General features: G+C 36.0%; 1 protein-coding gene across 1 annotated transcript in view; it reads left to right on the top strand.

Moving 5' to 3' along the window:
• Positions 1–16480, top strand: part of PCDH15 (protocadherin related 15) — a 1588775-nt gene that overhangs the window by 158968 nt on the left and 1413327 nt on the right. The window contains exons 4-5 of the mRNA XM_053692906.1: positions 1267–1386; positions 16179–16289. Of these exons, the coding sequence (XP_053548881.1) occupies positions 1267–1386; positions 16179–16289 (231 nt within the window). The remainder of the gene's footprint in view (positions 1–1266; positions 1387–16178; positions 16290–16480) is intronic.

The following is a 16480-nucleotide window of genomic DNA, read 5'->3' as shown; positions in this document are numbered from 1 at the left end:
AGCAGTGACATGACAAAAAGGTTGTTATTCTGAAATGGTGTAAATTGAACCGTTGTAAACCGAGGGCCACCTGTATATATATATATATATATATATATATATATATATATATATATATATATATATATATATATTGCATTGGAGCCCTTTGCAGTAAAATAGCTGAAAACATGTAAAAGCATATTTATGTAATATTCATATTTAATATAGTGTTTAACTGTGTGTTTACTCTAAATATTTTACATTTCAATTTACTTCGCATAAGGAATATCTGAGGAAGAAGTCTCTGTACCTCGAAACATCACCGTAATATAACATAAATCTAATATAAAAAAATTCTATTTAAGATAATCCAGTGAGTGCAGTTCTGTTTTGCTGTTTATATATATATATATATATATATATATATATATATATATCTTTAGGTTAATAATCACTCTCACCAAACTGGTCAGGTAGGCAACCAGGGTGCAAAAATTGGAATAATACACTAGCAAGAAATAAGCACTATCTGGTTTTGTAAAACAAATAGTATATTTAACTAGCGTGACGTTTTGAAGTATTCACACCTTCCTCAGACAAGTCTTGTCTGAGGAAGGGGTGAATATCTTGAAACGTCACGCTAGTTAAATATACTATTTGTTTTAGAAAACCAGATAGTGCTTATTTCTTGCTAGTCTCTCTCTCTCTCTCTCTCTCTCTCTCTCTCTCTCTCTCTCTATATATATATATATATATATATATATATATAAATAAATATATAGGTATGGATATATATTTTGCCAAAATACCATCACACACATATATATATACTGTGTATATATATATATATATATATATATATATATATATATATATATATATAAAATATGTATTTATGAATAAATAGAACATTGGAATGTGAAATATTCATATTATTTATGTTGGGTTTGCGCAAGAGTAGGGTGTTATTTTTTTTCCACTTTTCACGCTTTATTGACTTCTATGGGGGAATATGTTAAGGCTGTCGCAATATTGTAACTCTTGCCTAGCGTGAGAGAAAACATTTTACTTTCAACTTCCAATCCGCAGAGTATCCAACGTACACAAAAAGCCGAAGTCGAATGTAGTTAGCACGCGAGCTGAAGTGATTAATAGTGCTCTACTTGTAATCTAGCCCATAATGACTTATTAATCTTTGTAGGTTGGTTAATTTTTTAGATATCATAAATATTAATTTAATTAATATACAGCTACTGATACTTGTATACCATTTGCCATTTACAGCTGACTCCAGTTGGAACAACAATCTTTACAGGATTTTCTGGGGATAATGGCGCCACAGACATAGATGATGGTCCCAATGGTCAGATTGAATACGTCATTCAATACAACCCAAATGACACTGTAAGTATCTCTGTAGTAAAGCTGTGTTTGTAACATGTAAAAGCATACATAACATTTTAGGCCACTAATATATTTAGATCAGGGATATTAAAGGGATATGAAACCCAAACGTTTTCTTTTATGATTCAGATAGAGCAAGCAAATTTAAACAACATTTCAGTTTACTTCTATTATTTCATTTTCTTTGTTCTCTTGGTATCTTTTATTGAATAGCCTGGACTTAAGCTCAGCAGTGTGCACACTTTTAGAGCGCTATATGGCAACAGTTTAGCAAAAATGTTATCTATTTGCAAGAGTACTAGATGGCAGCACTATGTAGTGCCGCAGACACCTAGCTAGGTATCTCTTCAACAAATAATAACATGATAACAAAGCAAATCTAATAATAGAAACCAATTGGAAACTTTTTTTAATAAACATTGTATGTTCTCTCTGAATCACAAAAGAAAATGTATGGGTTTCATATCCCTTTAACACAAGACCCAGAAGCTACAATATGGTTCCCCAGTATATGGTATTTATGTGATCCACAATTTCCTTAGATGACATGTTTTATCCTGGACTATGATAATTTCAGAAATTTATTTAGAACTGCATTTCACAGCAAACTCTAATATGATTGTGCCAGGTTATTGTGCCTTACACATTATTCCTCTCTTTCTCCCCATTCACAAATCATTGGACAACCACATGTGTTTCATCCATGCAACTGAAATTGGGGAAGAGCCTACTCCTTCTATCTATTATTGTTCTATCTAAGAGGAGTCAGTGTCCTAAATTCAATAAAACGCGTAAAGTATTGACTATATGACTTTTATTTATATAGTAATATGTATTTTTGTTTTGATGGGATTAAGAAAATGTGTTTACTAGGCTTGTAATTAAAAAATATTTAAATGAGGCCCCCTTTTTAAATTGTTGGACACCCTTGGTTCAGATACTTGTTGCTAAATTAGAAAACAGAAAAGTCATCAGCTAACATTTACTGTTCATGCTAGTCATCACCATTATCAAAGGCAAATGGCTGGCTAAAATCATCTTGGTGTCAATAGGCGGCTTAGTGCGCTGGATCACAGGGCCTTCATTAAAGGACCTTCTCCTTTAACACAGGCACCGGGATCCACCCCACTAAGCGTCCTTTTAGCACACCTCAGGGCTCTGAGAAGAAGCGTTGGGATTAGTGCGTCTCTCCGGTGCACTAGTGGTAAGTATTTATTGCATTAAAGGTAATTTAAAGACAACAAATGATAACTGGAGAATTTTGGTTTTCTTTAAATTTTGTTGGTGCATTCATTCGGATTTTGGTTTTGTGAAAACAAAATTAATATCTGTTTTTCAAATTAATTTGCATATGTAACAAAACTATGCACACCTCTATTTAAAACGGTTATGTTAGTAAGATTTGCAGTGCTTTACAGTCTACGTAAAAACTCTCTTAAATAACTTTATCATATCTCATTTGAAGCCAATAAGTACTATATAAATACATCATTTCTAGATTTGGTGGCCATGTTTTTGTTCTCTCACTTTTCCTGCAGATTGTATTAGCTGTATGGGTTATCACACATTAAATACAAATACATATGTTATTTTCTGTCCTGCCCTCAGTCAATGGACTATACATTAGCGATAAATTGAGATTTAATGAATCTACGCCATACACATACAACTATATCTGTAAAATGGCATCTGTGCCCATCTCTGGGTTTATGGCACGTGAGTAATACAATAAAATTATCCCAAATTGCATTGGAATACTCCCAAATATGTCACAAGGTCTGTTAATCACTTAAGTGCCTTTAGTTGCTCAAATTTTAAAGAGGAAAAATGGTCCTGAAAACCTTTGGGAAAGTATAAAGAAAATTTGTTTTGATTGGAGAGAAAAATTATTTTCCATGACAAAATTTTTTTATTTTATTTTTTTTTTGGTGATCTGGAAAGGTTTTTTTGGCTCAGAGAAGCTAATGTAAACCCAAGCTTGTCATTATCTTAAAACCAAAGTGATTTTTTTTTTCCTGAAAACCCACAGAAGAAAAAAAAGGCCAACAGACTGAGCCCACTGTTCTCAATGTACAAACTGTCTGTAGAGAATCTCACCAGGGGTTTGATAGTACTGGCGAAGTTTTGGTTTTTGTATTTATTTTCTTTGAAGAATTTCACAAACCCAGAGACCTTTACATAATTGAATCAAAAAAGCAAAAAAAAAACATATACATTAATTACATTGTATTCATGAAATTAATGTATGTATGTTCACATTGCACAACAGATCCCTGGAGACTGATTGCTCACTGGCTGCGAAAGACAACACCAAATACTCTATTGGTAGACGGAAACTTAGAAAAGTAAAGTTTTAATCACAACAGGAATATACATAAAAAAATATACAACAGATACTCTGTTATACACCAAGAAAAAAATATTTCAACGTACCATTAAAACTCAATATGTCACGTATTTGAACAAAGTCATTCTACAGACCTTGTTATAGTTGACATATATTGATCTAGATGACAAAGTCCAAATGAGACGTAGCATTTTTTCTCACAAAGAACACAATTTCATAACATCAGACATTTTTGTTTCCTTGAATGTATGATTTTATTTTATCTATATTATTTTCAACATATCTCTGTACATCTTTGCTTTCTATATAAAATATCCCAGATTATCGTACTGCATGATGACCAAATGCCAGGTCTCCATTGTCCATAATATAAAGAACACATTCCATTCCCCTAATCTCAAGATATGAACTTGTTAAACCTTTATTTTCCATGAAATAAAATGTTCCTTTATAATGTTGCCATAGTAAAGGTTCCTTTTGTATAACACATACCATTTTGTTTGTAGAAACAACCTTAGTCTAAAGAATTATTTGATACAACTGCAACACAGTTAAAGAACATTGAATTCAATAGTCATCTCTATAAGAAGTTGAGTTATATATAGTAAAAAAATATTTCCAATGTACTTTCATTATTTAATTTCCTTGCTTTCCCTGTAATTTATCTTTGGAAATTGTATTTTTCCATTCCTTAGAAAAGCTAAGTTGCTTTTTACAGGATTCCAAACCCTTTCTCTGCAAGATTCTTCATAGTGGTTGCTAAAATAATTTGAGTACTGATGAGACTAGTGTTGCCAGACCAGAGACCCTTAGGTCACTGGGCACTGTATCTTATCCTTTTTTCCCTAAATATTTCTTTAAATTTCCTCCAACTTTACATTTTAGGAAATAAACCAATTGCTTTATTTAATCATCAATAAAAAAATAATTAAAAAAATGTCAGATTGTTATAAGTGATCAACACATGTCACTCGATGTTATTTTTTTATATGATGATTTAAAAAGTTGATTTTATTTTTTTTAAGTTGGCACAATAAAATATCTACAAATGTGTGTGTGTTTTTTTTTAGTAAGCATTTTGAAATTCTTGTACGGACAGCTATCATTCTTCGTTCACTTCCTTTTATATGATGCATTGTGAAACTGTAAAGGTTTTCAGACAGCAAATTATTTAAAAAGAGAACAAGAACTACACAATGTACCTATTTTTTTGTAACTTCAATGCTTTATATTAGCTGCTGGAAGGCATTCTTGTGGTACAGAATGTGACAGGTAGGAATCAAAGAACACTGTTGCTAAAGTGACACACAGCATTAGGTTTGCATTTAATTTATGGAAAATTTACTATAGCTTTGGAAAATAGAATACTGAGTAATTTTAATAAAGTAGAATATATAATGTATTAGTGACTTTTCAGCTGTATACTTAATATTGAACATGTATAGCAGAGATGTCAAGATGTTATTGCGATGAGATCTTTTGTTTATTTTTTTATATTTTTATTTTTGTATTTATTTCAATGTAACGCATTTGCAATACACACATTCTAAATATAAACATGCTGCACATGTATAATCATCTCAAAATAGTAAAATTAAAAGATAAACATAAAAGATATTTGCAGATATTTTGTATACATAGAAAATGACTTTTCTGTCCCCTCAATGGTTCATAAACGCACACGTATTGAGCTGAAAATGCTCTTATAACATTGTTCTGAACTGCTTGTTCACTGAGTACCTGACTGACCTACAGTTTGCAGAATCACTTAAAGCCAACTGAGGAATACCCAAGGCCTGCCTAAATACTCTCACCTACTCTACCGCTTGTAGACATATTTAGGGCTAGATTACTAGTGAAGGGATAAATTATCATGTGCCCCCGAAAACGCTGCTCCATAACTGGTCTGCCTGCTCTGAGGCTGCGGACATCAATCCGCCCGATCGTATACAATTGGGCTTATTGACACCCCCTGCTAGCGGCCGATTGGCTGCGAATTAGCAGGGGGCGGCATTGCACAAGCAGTTCACAAGAACTGCTTGTGCAATGATAAATGCCGACAGCATTTATCGATGTGCAGTGGATATCATACGCTACATGGTATCTTGTCCGTCCTCACTGTAATAAATTGGCCCCTAAAAATTAACCATAGATCTGATCTCTGGTTAATATTATAAATGGTCTACAAATGGCCCCAAAATACAGTCTAGCGTATTTTATTAGAAAAAATTAAGATAGCAGCATCTTTATTTTTTTATAAAATTACTGCACTAGGTAGTATTTTGGGGTAAAGTTGGTGGGAGTGGGGTGTTAGAAAAAAGTGCCTTTATGTTGCAGTCTATAGGAACTGTGTGTTGCCTGTAAATAATATATGTATATGCTTATATAATCAAAGGAAATGCAGTAGCAGGAGATGGTTTAAAATGCTACTGCATTTCCTTTGATTATATTCTACACCGGGCGGCAGGGGACAGACTTTTGCACTTGGCTCCCGGTTACAGCTGATTGCCTACGGCCTTGAATTGCTGAACAGCCGATTGGATTAGGCGGAGTCACGGTGGAACGCCAGAGTACTGTTTGTGAGAAGCGGAGTTACGAAGCACTTTCAAGGCTTTTGGAGGATGAGGACAGAGCCCGGGTCGGCAGCGGTGAGTGGGGGTCTGTGTGACCGTTTGAGCAGGGATTGCTTTTACTACCGCTTGGATATACCACTGGGGTTCACAAGTCAAAACGTCCATCTGCATAGCATATCCAGCTTTTCCACTACTGGCGTGTATAGTGACTCAGGTCTCTCATGTAAACTTTTTGACCGATTTTGTTGTTTCTGGGAATTAGTGACGTTTAATATATGAGATATTTCCCATCTATTGCATTTAATGTTGTGGATACTACCCACTAAAAAGATCAGTGAACTTTCCTCTTTTGTATATGCTTATACATATATTTATGTCTTAATGTGGGTATATATACACATATTAACATACATATATATTTAGATAATCATATACTTAAAATTACTGCCATCACTGTGCTTCTTAATCCCTTCACTGAAGTTCTGATGCCGTCTCTGACGGCATCAGAATGAAGCTCCCATTGGAGCCTATGGAAGCACGCTCTCATGAACGTCAACTGTGAACTTGTGATACCACTGTACATTAGTGTGCACTGGTATTACACAAGGGAGCACAAATATTGCTTTTATGAAATTGATATTTAGCACTCCACGTGTAATCTGGCCCTTAATATGTTATAGAAAAAAAAATGGCAGCATAGTTATACATTATTTTAAGGTTGGTCCATATTGAAATAAGCTAATGATGTTTATCAATATATATTCAAAAAACATTATTGAGAGCACTCTGGCTGTGTTATCTGGTGGCAAATGCTGACAGTAAAGATGTAGTTTGTGACTTTTATGCTGCTTGGTCAACTCATCATATTGATTGAAAAATACTCAGAAAAGATTATGCATTTCTTCCTCAAAATGTTGAAGCAGGAAATAATGTAGACGCTAGTCTCATCCCACCGAACCATACTGCTTTCTTCTTTTTCAGTTTGGCATAATTGTCTAACCAGAGGGAAAAAAACTGTTCTTTATTTTTCACCTGACTCAGTGTATCAGATTACAACAAATCTTCTGGGTATTTGATTTACCACATTTTGTCCTAATTGGAAGTTTGGACATTAAAATCACCTGCATAACCTACAGTGGATTAAACTCTTACAGTTTTTTTTCCCTTTGAGACATGGTGCATACGAGCAATGATACAGCACATAGATGAAAACTATTTCAAATTGCACATATTTGTGCAAGCATTACTAGCGAGAACGCTACCTGACAGCTTTTTAAACAGCTCCATGATGATGAGTGGATCTCAGTTAATTAATCTCTACCTGATCAGCCTGCTAATTTGGATCCGCATAGCAATATATCCAGGGGGTCAGCACAAAAGTCTTTCCAAGCAAACGCCTAGATTTAGAGTTTTGTCGGTAAAGACCCGCGGTGCTAACGCTGCTTTTTTTTCCAGCGCACCCTTAAGACACCGCTGGTATTTAGAGTTGTCTGAATGGCTGCGTTAGCCTCAGAAAAGGGAGCGTAGAGCATAATTTAGCTCCACTTCAACCCTCAATACCAGCGTTGCCTACGGTAGCGGTAAGCTGGAAAAACGTGCTTGTGCACGATGTCCCCATAGGAAACAATGGGGCTGAGCTGGCTGAAAAAAGAAACAGCGTTCAGCTCCTAACGCAGCCCCATTGTTTCCTATGGGGAAATTAATTTTATGTTTGCGCCTAACACCCTAACATGAACCCCGAGTCTAAACACCCTTAATCTTACACTTATTAACCCCTAATCTGCCACCCCCGCTATCGCTGACACCTGCATTATATTATTAACCCCTAATCTGCCGCTCAGGACACCACCACAACCTACATTATAGCTATGAACCCCTAATCTGCTGTCCCTAACATCGCCGACACTTACATTATATTTATTAACCCCTAATCTGCCCCCCCCAACGTTGCTGCCACCTACCTACACTTATTAACCCCTAATCTGCCGACCGGACGTCACTGCCACTATAATAAATGTGTTAACCCCTAAACTGCCGCACTCCCACCTCGCAAACACTATAATAAATAGTATTAACCCCTAATCTGCCCTCCCTAACATCGCCGCCACCTACCTACAAATATTAACCCCTAATCTCCCGCCCGCAACGTCACCGCTACTATAATAAATTTATTAACCCCTAAACCTAAGTCTAACCCTAACCCTAACACCCCCTAACTTAAATATCATTTAAATTAATGTAAATAAATGTATTATCATTAAATATATTTTTCCTATTTAAAACTAAATACTTACCTATAAAATAAACCCTAATATAGCTACAATATAACTATTAGTTACATTATAGCTATTTTAGGATTTATATTTATTTTACAGGCAACTTTGTATTTATTTTAACTAGGTACAATAGCTATTAAATAGTTATTAAGTATTTAATAGCTACCTAGTTAAAATAATTACAAAATTACCTGTAAATTAAATCCTAACCTAAGTTACAAATACACCTAACCCTACACTATCAATAAATTAATTAAATAAATTACCTACAATTAGCTAAACTAAAATACAATTAAATAAACTAATCTATAATACAAAAAAACACACTAAATTACAGAAAATATTTTTTTTTCCCAAGAAGTTTAACCTAATTACACCTAATCTAAGCCCCCTAATAAAATAAAAAGCCCCCCAAAATAATAAAATGCCCTACCCTATTAAAATTAAAATCAGCTCTTTTACCAGCCCTTAAAAGGGCCTTTTGCGGGGCATTGCCCCAAATTAATCAGCTCTTTTACCTATAAATAAAAATACAAAACCAACCCCAACATTAAAACCCACCACCCACATACCCCTACTCTAACCCACCCAAACCCCCCTTAAATAAACCTAACACTAACCCCCTGAAGATCTCCCTACCTTGAGTCCTCTTAACTCAGCCGAGCTGAATACTTCATTCAAGCGGAGTAAGAAGATGTCCTCCATCCGGTAGAAGTCTTCATCCAAGCGGAGCAAGAAGATGTCCTTCATCCGGTAGAAGTCTTCATCCAAGCAGGGCAAGAAGAGGTCCTCCGTCTGGTAGAAATCTTCATCCAAGCGGGGTCTTCTATCTTCATCCATCCGGAGCGGAGCAGCGCCATCTTCCAGCCAGCCGACGCGGAGCCATCCTCTTCAACCAACGGACTAACGACGAATGACGATTCCTTTAAGGGACGTCATCCAAGATGGCGTCCCTCAAATTCCGATTGGCTGATAGGATTCTATAAGTCAATCGGAATTAAGGTAAGAAAAATCTGATTGGCTGATTCAATCAGCCAATCAGATTGAAATTCAATCTGATTGGCTGATCCAATCAGCCAATCAGATTGACCTCGCATTCTATTAGCTGTTCCGAATGACGGTTCCTTTAAGGGATGTCATCCAAGATGGCGTCCCTCAAATTCCGATTGGCTGATAGGATTGTATCAGCCAATCGGAATTAAGGCAAGAAAAATCTGATTGGCTGATTCAATCAGCCAATCAGATTGAAGTTCAATCCGATTGGCTGATCCAATCAGCCAATCGGATTGACCTTGCATTCTATTGGCTGATCGGAATAGCTAATAGAATGCAAGGTCAATCTGATTGGCTGATTGGATCAGCCAATCAGATTTTTCTTACCTTAATTCCGATTGACTTATAGAATCCTATCAGCCAATCGGAATTTGAGGGACGCCATCTTGGATGACATCCCTTAAAGGAACCGTCATTCGTCGTTAGTCCGTTGGTTGAAGAGGATGGGTCCTCGTCGGCTGGCTGGAAGATGGCTCCGCTCTGGATGGATGAAGATAGAAGACCCCGCTTGGATGAAGACTTCTAGCGGATGGAGGACCTCTTCTTGACCCGATTGGATGAAGACTTCTACCGGATGGAGGACATCTTCTTGCTCCACTTGGATGAAGACTTCTACCAGATGGAGGACATCTTCTTGCTCCGCTTGGATGAAGAATTCAGCTCGGCTGAGTGAAGACGACTCAAGGTAGGGAGGTCTTCAGGGGGTTAGTGTTAGGTTTATTTAAGGGGGTTTGGGTGGGTTAGAGTAGGGGTATGTGGATGGTGGGTTTTAATGTTGGGGCGGTATTGTATTTTTATTTACAGGTAAAAGAGCTGATTACTTTGGGGCAATGCCCCGCAAAAGGCCCTTTTAAGGGCTGGTAAAAGAGCTGATTACTTTTTAATTTAGAATAGGGTAGGGCATTTTATTATTTTGGGGGGCTTTTTATTTTATTAGGGGGCATAGATTAGGTGTAATTAGTTTAAACTTCTTGTCATTTTTTTTATTTTCTGTAATTTAGTGTTTGTTTTTTGTATTATAGATTAGTTTATTTAATTGTATTTTAGTTTAGCTAATTGTAGGTAATTTATTTAATAAATTTATTGATAGTGTAGTGTTAGGTGTATTTGTAACTTAGGTTAGGATTTATTTTACAGGTAATTTTGTAATTATTTTAACTAGGTAGCTATTAAATAGTTAATCTCAAACAAGGAACCCCTAAGGGAACCCAGAGCGGGGTGCGCTTAGTGAACCAAACAATCAAATTAGTGCACAAACCATATGGTTCCCGTGGGATCGGGGAGTGAGTTCAAAACAATTGGAATAAAAGGTGCAGGTGGCAAAGCTCCTCTGGTCCTCGGAGTGAAGGTTTCTGAAAATTATAAGTGAAAAAGAGGGCGCCACATAGCGTGATACTGTTGTTGTAAAATCAGAAGGCAGAATATTCAAAAAGGCTTACCAAATGGCTTTGCACCGTTCTGTGACCTGTGCTATCAGGCAGACTAACACTCTCAGTGGTTAGCACACTGGGTGGCCTCAGCTGAACAGCAGACAGGTGGATCTCAGTGATCCTTTATTGCAGTAAACCAAACGTCTGTATAGACCAAGTATTGCAAACTGCAGTGGATTTTTAAAATCAAAACCCTTTTCAGGTTAGATCAATAAAAATGTAAGACAACTTCCATATGATAGAATTAAAATCTTTAATCCATATAAGAATTGCTACGCGTTTCTAGACCAATGTCTGGTCTTTTCCTCAGGCATAAAAACAATGGATACAATTTAAACACATTGAAACCTTAAATACAGGTGAGTTTAAAACAGGAAGTTGTCATAGTTTCAAAAGTAGACCAATCGTAACAAAGAAATCTCTGTGGATCTTATCAACACTGATTGAGAAATCTTAACCTGTGAGCTGACCGTAGTTAACAAAATGTGTTAAAATGTTGCTAGGGTGTTTCTAAATTATAAAAGGTATCTATCACAGGTTATAATGAGATGAATGGTGCTAAATATAAAACAATAACTGCAGCTGCTCCTAACAGTTATAGGTATATACGATTGGATGAACATATAAAGCATATTTGAATGAGAGATGTTTGTTAAAAACTGACATGTGGTGTTGTTTGAAGCTATGTGGTAGCTAAATAGCTACAATGTAACTAATAGTTATATTGTAGCTATATTAGTGTTTATTTTATAGGTAAGTATTTAGTTTTAAATAGGAAAGAGTTAAAAGTTTTTTAATGATAGTACATTTATTTAGATTAATTTAAATGATATTTAAGTTAGGGTGGTGTTAGGGTTAGGGTTAGACTTAATTTTAGGGGTTAATAAATTTATTATAGTAGCGGCAACGTTGCTGGCGGGAGATTAGGAATTAATATTTGTAGGTAGGTGGCGGCGATGTTAGGGAGGGTAGATTAGGGGTTAATACAATTTATTATAGTTTTTGCGAGGTGGGAGTGAGGCGGTTTAGGGGTTAATACATTTATTATAGTGGCGGCGAGGTCCGGTCGGCAGATTAGGGGTTAATAAGTGTAGGTAGGTGGCGGCAACGTTGGGGGGCAGATTAAGGGTTAATAAATATAATATAGGTGTCAGCGATGTTAGGGGCAGCAGATTAGGGGTTCATAGCTATAATGTAGGTGGCGGCGATGTCCGGTCGGAAGATTAGGGGTTAAAAAAAATTATTATAGAGTTTGCGATGTGGGGGGGGGGCCTCGGTTTAGGGGTTCATAGGTAGTTTATGGGTGTTAGTGTACTTTATAGCACAGTAGTTAAGAGCTTTATGTTCCCGCGTTAGCCCATAAAGCTCTTAACTACTGACTTTTTTTGACGGTAGGAGTCCTGTCGGTAGAGGCTCTACCGCTCACTTCTTCCAAGACTCCAAATTCTAGCATTAGGCAAATCCCATTGAAAAGATAGGATATGCAATTGACGTAAGGGGGTCTGCGGTAGGCTGGAGTCGCGGAAAGAAAGTGAGCGGTAGACCCTTTCCTGCCTGACTCTAAATACCAGCGGGCGGTAAAAAGCAGCGTTAGGACCCCTTAACGCTGCTTTTGACGGCTAACGCCAAACTCTAAATCTAGGTGAAACAATTTTATAGAAGTTTCAACCAACACTGTCTATTCAATATTACAATTCCCCACCACTGATACTATCATAGAGGGATTCCCACCCTCCAAGCTACCACAATTTAATCACAGTGTCACACAAGATGATCCATTATCCTAAAGAGTCACCAATTTCCCACGTTGTGAAATTATCACTCTCTCAAACTTATGTTTAACATCAAATAAGATGCTGTACCAACTGCAGAATGATACCTGTGAATGGAAGAATCTCAACCTTTTTAAAGGGCACTGATCTTCATATACTTTATGTATTGATTAATGTTCCTTCGGTAAGAGATCTTTACATTGGCATTTTACCTCCTCAAGGACCGCTTCAACATGGTTTTGCTTCTACTTCTTTTAAGACTGCAGTCTATAGAACTGGAAAAGGTTAATATTAAAGGGGCAGTCAACACCAGAATTATTGTTGTTTTAAAAGATAGATAATCCCTTTATTACCCATTCCCCAATTTTGCATAAACAACACAGTTATAATAATACACGTTTTACCTCTGTGATTACCATGTATCTAAGCCTCTGCAGACTGCCCCCTTATTTTAGTTCTTTTGACAGACTTGCATTTTAGCCAATCAGTGTTTACTCCTTGGTAAATTCACGTGCAATGTTATCTATATGAAACATGAACTAGCACCTTCTAGAGGTGAAAAACTGTCAAATGCAAAAGCGGCCTTCAAGGTCTAAGAAATTAGCATATAAGCCTCCTAGGTTTAGCTTTCAACTAAGAATACCAAGAGAACAAAGCAAAATTGGTAATAAAAGTAAATTGGAAAGTTGTTTAAAATTACATGCCCTATTTGAATCATCAAATTTTTTTTTGGACTTGACTGTCCCTTTAACAAAAGCCATACTTTTCCTGCATATTGCTGCTCTATACTTCGGGACAAAGCAATATAACTGAATGATAACCTGTTGATATGAGGTTTTGTTTTCAAATGTGCAGTTAACTTTGAACCATGTTATATTTACCCTGTACTTAACTTACTGCTGTTTTGCATGGATAAGAATCTCTTGCAGTTGTTTTTTATAATGCTTACTACTTAAAACTATAAGCTTATCATTGTAGAGGTACTCCTACTCATAATCACCAACAATTAGCAGTAATTACATATTGCCCTAAACACACAGTAGGGCTTATTACTAGGGGGCCAAGATCTATCTGGATATACATATACGTGTTGTTCTTATTTTATTGAGACCATTTGTTGTTCTTCTTCTAATAGCTCACACTGTGTCATGTAGCTGGCAGCCGAAGTTGTAGGTCATACTGAGGACCAAAGTTATAATCTTTTTACCGTCTACATGAGCACTTGAAATATAGCTTACCTCATTAACACATATGGTCCCGATTCTAGACAGTTCATATCAATCCCTAGCTAATATAAATTCCTTATGCTTATATTATGTAATGCTATGTTTGTTATACTCTAAAAGCAAAGGGCTTACCTCTATATTTATATGCTATATTATTCATCATCCCCTGAGTATCAGTATAAACTGAGTTATTAACATTTCACCACACTCATCTTTTGTACTGTTCAGAAATTTATCTTCTTTTAAGTTACTGTTTATACCACACTCCTTTCTAGATAGACCATCTATTTCTAAATGGAGGTTATCTGATTATATCTCTTGATCTGGTTGTACCTCACTACTTAAAATGTAACTACTGCAGGTCCAGGAATTACTATTTATTTCTGCATTTCACCATAAAGATGATATTTCTTTCTAAAAAAAAAAAACACTTTACAATTTAAATGGGTCAACAAGGCTGGAGACAGCCTGTCAGGCTCTTTGTCATTCTGTATAGATAACACAAAAGATGCATAATGATGAAATTATGAAGTCCTGGTGGATTACTTGAAAGATCTGCCTCTAGTTATCAAGCTCTGTCGGACCTGATCCGACAGTGAGGATCAGGTCCGACAGACCTCACTGAATAGGGCGAGCAATACGCTTGCCGTATTCAGCATTGCACAAGCAGCTCACAAGAGCTGCTGGTGAAACGCCACCCCCTGCAGACTCGCGGCAAATGGGCCGCCAGCAGGGAGGTGTCAATCAACCTGATCATACTCGATCGGATTGATTTCCAGCGATGTCTGTCCGTCTGCTCAGAGCAGGCGTACAGGTTATGGAGCAGCAGCTCGCCAGAAACACGGGACATCAAGCTCCGTTCTGAGCTTGATACATATGCCCCATAATCTCAAAATATCAGCCAAAGTTGTATATAATTTAGTCGGTAAAGGGTTATTTTACAAGGCCAGTTTCCATCTCTTTGGTAGCTATAGTCATTCTGAGGACCTCAATAAAGCAGTGGTATGCAGTTCATTTAATATGTTCCTGAAGCTCTATAAGTTGGATCTCCATGTATTTGGGCACATGACAGTTTTGGCTCATTTCCATAAGTTTTTTAATAAAAATATTTTTGAATTTGTTGATTTGTGTATGAGATTGGTATCAGATGGAAAAAAAAAATAGTATTATAACCCATTTTCCCCTCTTAAAAGGGGCTGTAATTCTTATGAAAGTAAGCAATTTATGGACATTTTAGTAAAGATAATTTAATTTATGTTCATTTATTGGAAATCCCTTGTGTTGCATGACTTATTCAGAAAGATATGTTTTTTTTATTCCAAAGAAGTATATGATTTAGGGTATAAATTCAAATTACTGATTAGTGTTTGAGAGCTCAAGAAAGTGTAAAAAAGGTTGCTACTGAAAAATCGGTCATTAGAGTAAATTAGTGGAAATAATCTCACAGATTTGATGTTAAACGAACTTCAAATAAACACATTAAAATAAATTTACTTGAAAAAGTTAAAGTAAAATCAGATTAAAGTCATACTAGCATTAAATGCATGTCACATACTATAGAATTTTTTGTTACTGGGTGATAGGAGGACCAGCCCAGCATTAAGTCACCTTAGGCATTCGCCTAGGAAACAAAGGTCTTAGGCTGCTGTTAACAAGTCAATCAAATGTTCAGAATTTATAGATCTTGTACAATCGATTTCAGCAAACGTACATTTTAAGTAGTAAATATATTTTATTAGCTGGTCCTTACATTTGCTCATCATTCAGTCTATTATTTCTGTTGTCCATTCTAGTGAAATAAAACAAATAGAATAACTGATCCTGTTCGAGAAAGGGTCCATTTTAGTCACACACTGAAGGTGATGGATACACAGTACAGTATGCAACTAGGGTAACATTCATAGCTGTTTTATGGTATCTGGCAAGAATTTTTTTTACAAAGGAGTACTCTATTTTTCTGAAAACTGAAATGTTAAAAAACATTTTTAAAATGTTTCCTTTTAGATAGAATACATAAAACATTTGTGCACTGTGTACATATAAGAACAAATTAACGTTGCAACGGTACCATTTAAAGCTGAGTGAAAATGTAATGTCTAATATTGTTTTTTCTAGACATCCAATCAAACATTTGATATTCCTCTGACACTTTCTGGAACTGTGGTCTTGCGTCGCAGGTTGAATTATGAAGAGAAGACACGCTACTTTGTCATTGTACAAGCTAACGTAAGTTTTAGATTTCTTATTTTCTCTTTTCATGTCAAGGTATTTTGCAATCAAATTTGTTTATTAAAAAAAAATGTCAATGCAGGGTGGCCCCCTCTCTCTCATTGCAACCATCAATATCCTCTCTTATTCCTGTCTTGGCCTTTTACACAATTTGACATGCAATTACTGTCTAACTGTAGCATACGAGA

This window comes from Bombina bombina, chromosome 9, assembly GCF_027579735.1.
Source record: "Bombina bombina isolate aBomBom1 chromosome 9, aBomBom1.pri, whole genome shotgun sequence".
In the NCBI taxonomy this organism is placed as follows: domain Eukaryota; kingdom Metazoa; phylum Chordata; class Amphibia; order Anura; family Bombinatoridae; genus Bombina; species Bombina bombina.
The sequence above is the reverse complement of the archived record's forward strand: the minus strand, read 5'-3'. Positions and strand labels throughout refer to the sequence as shown.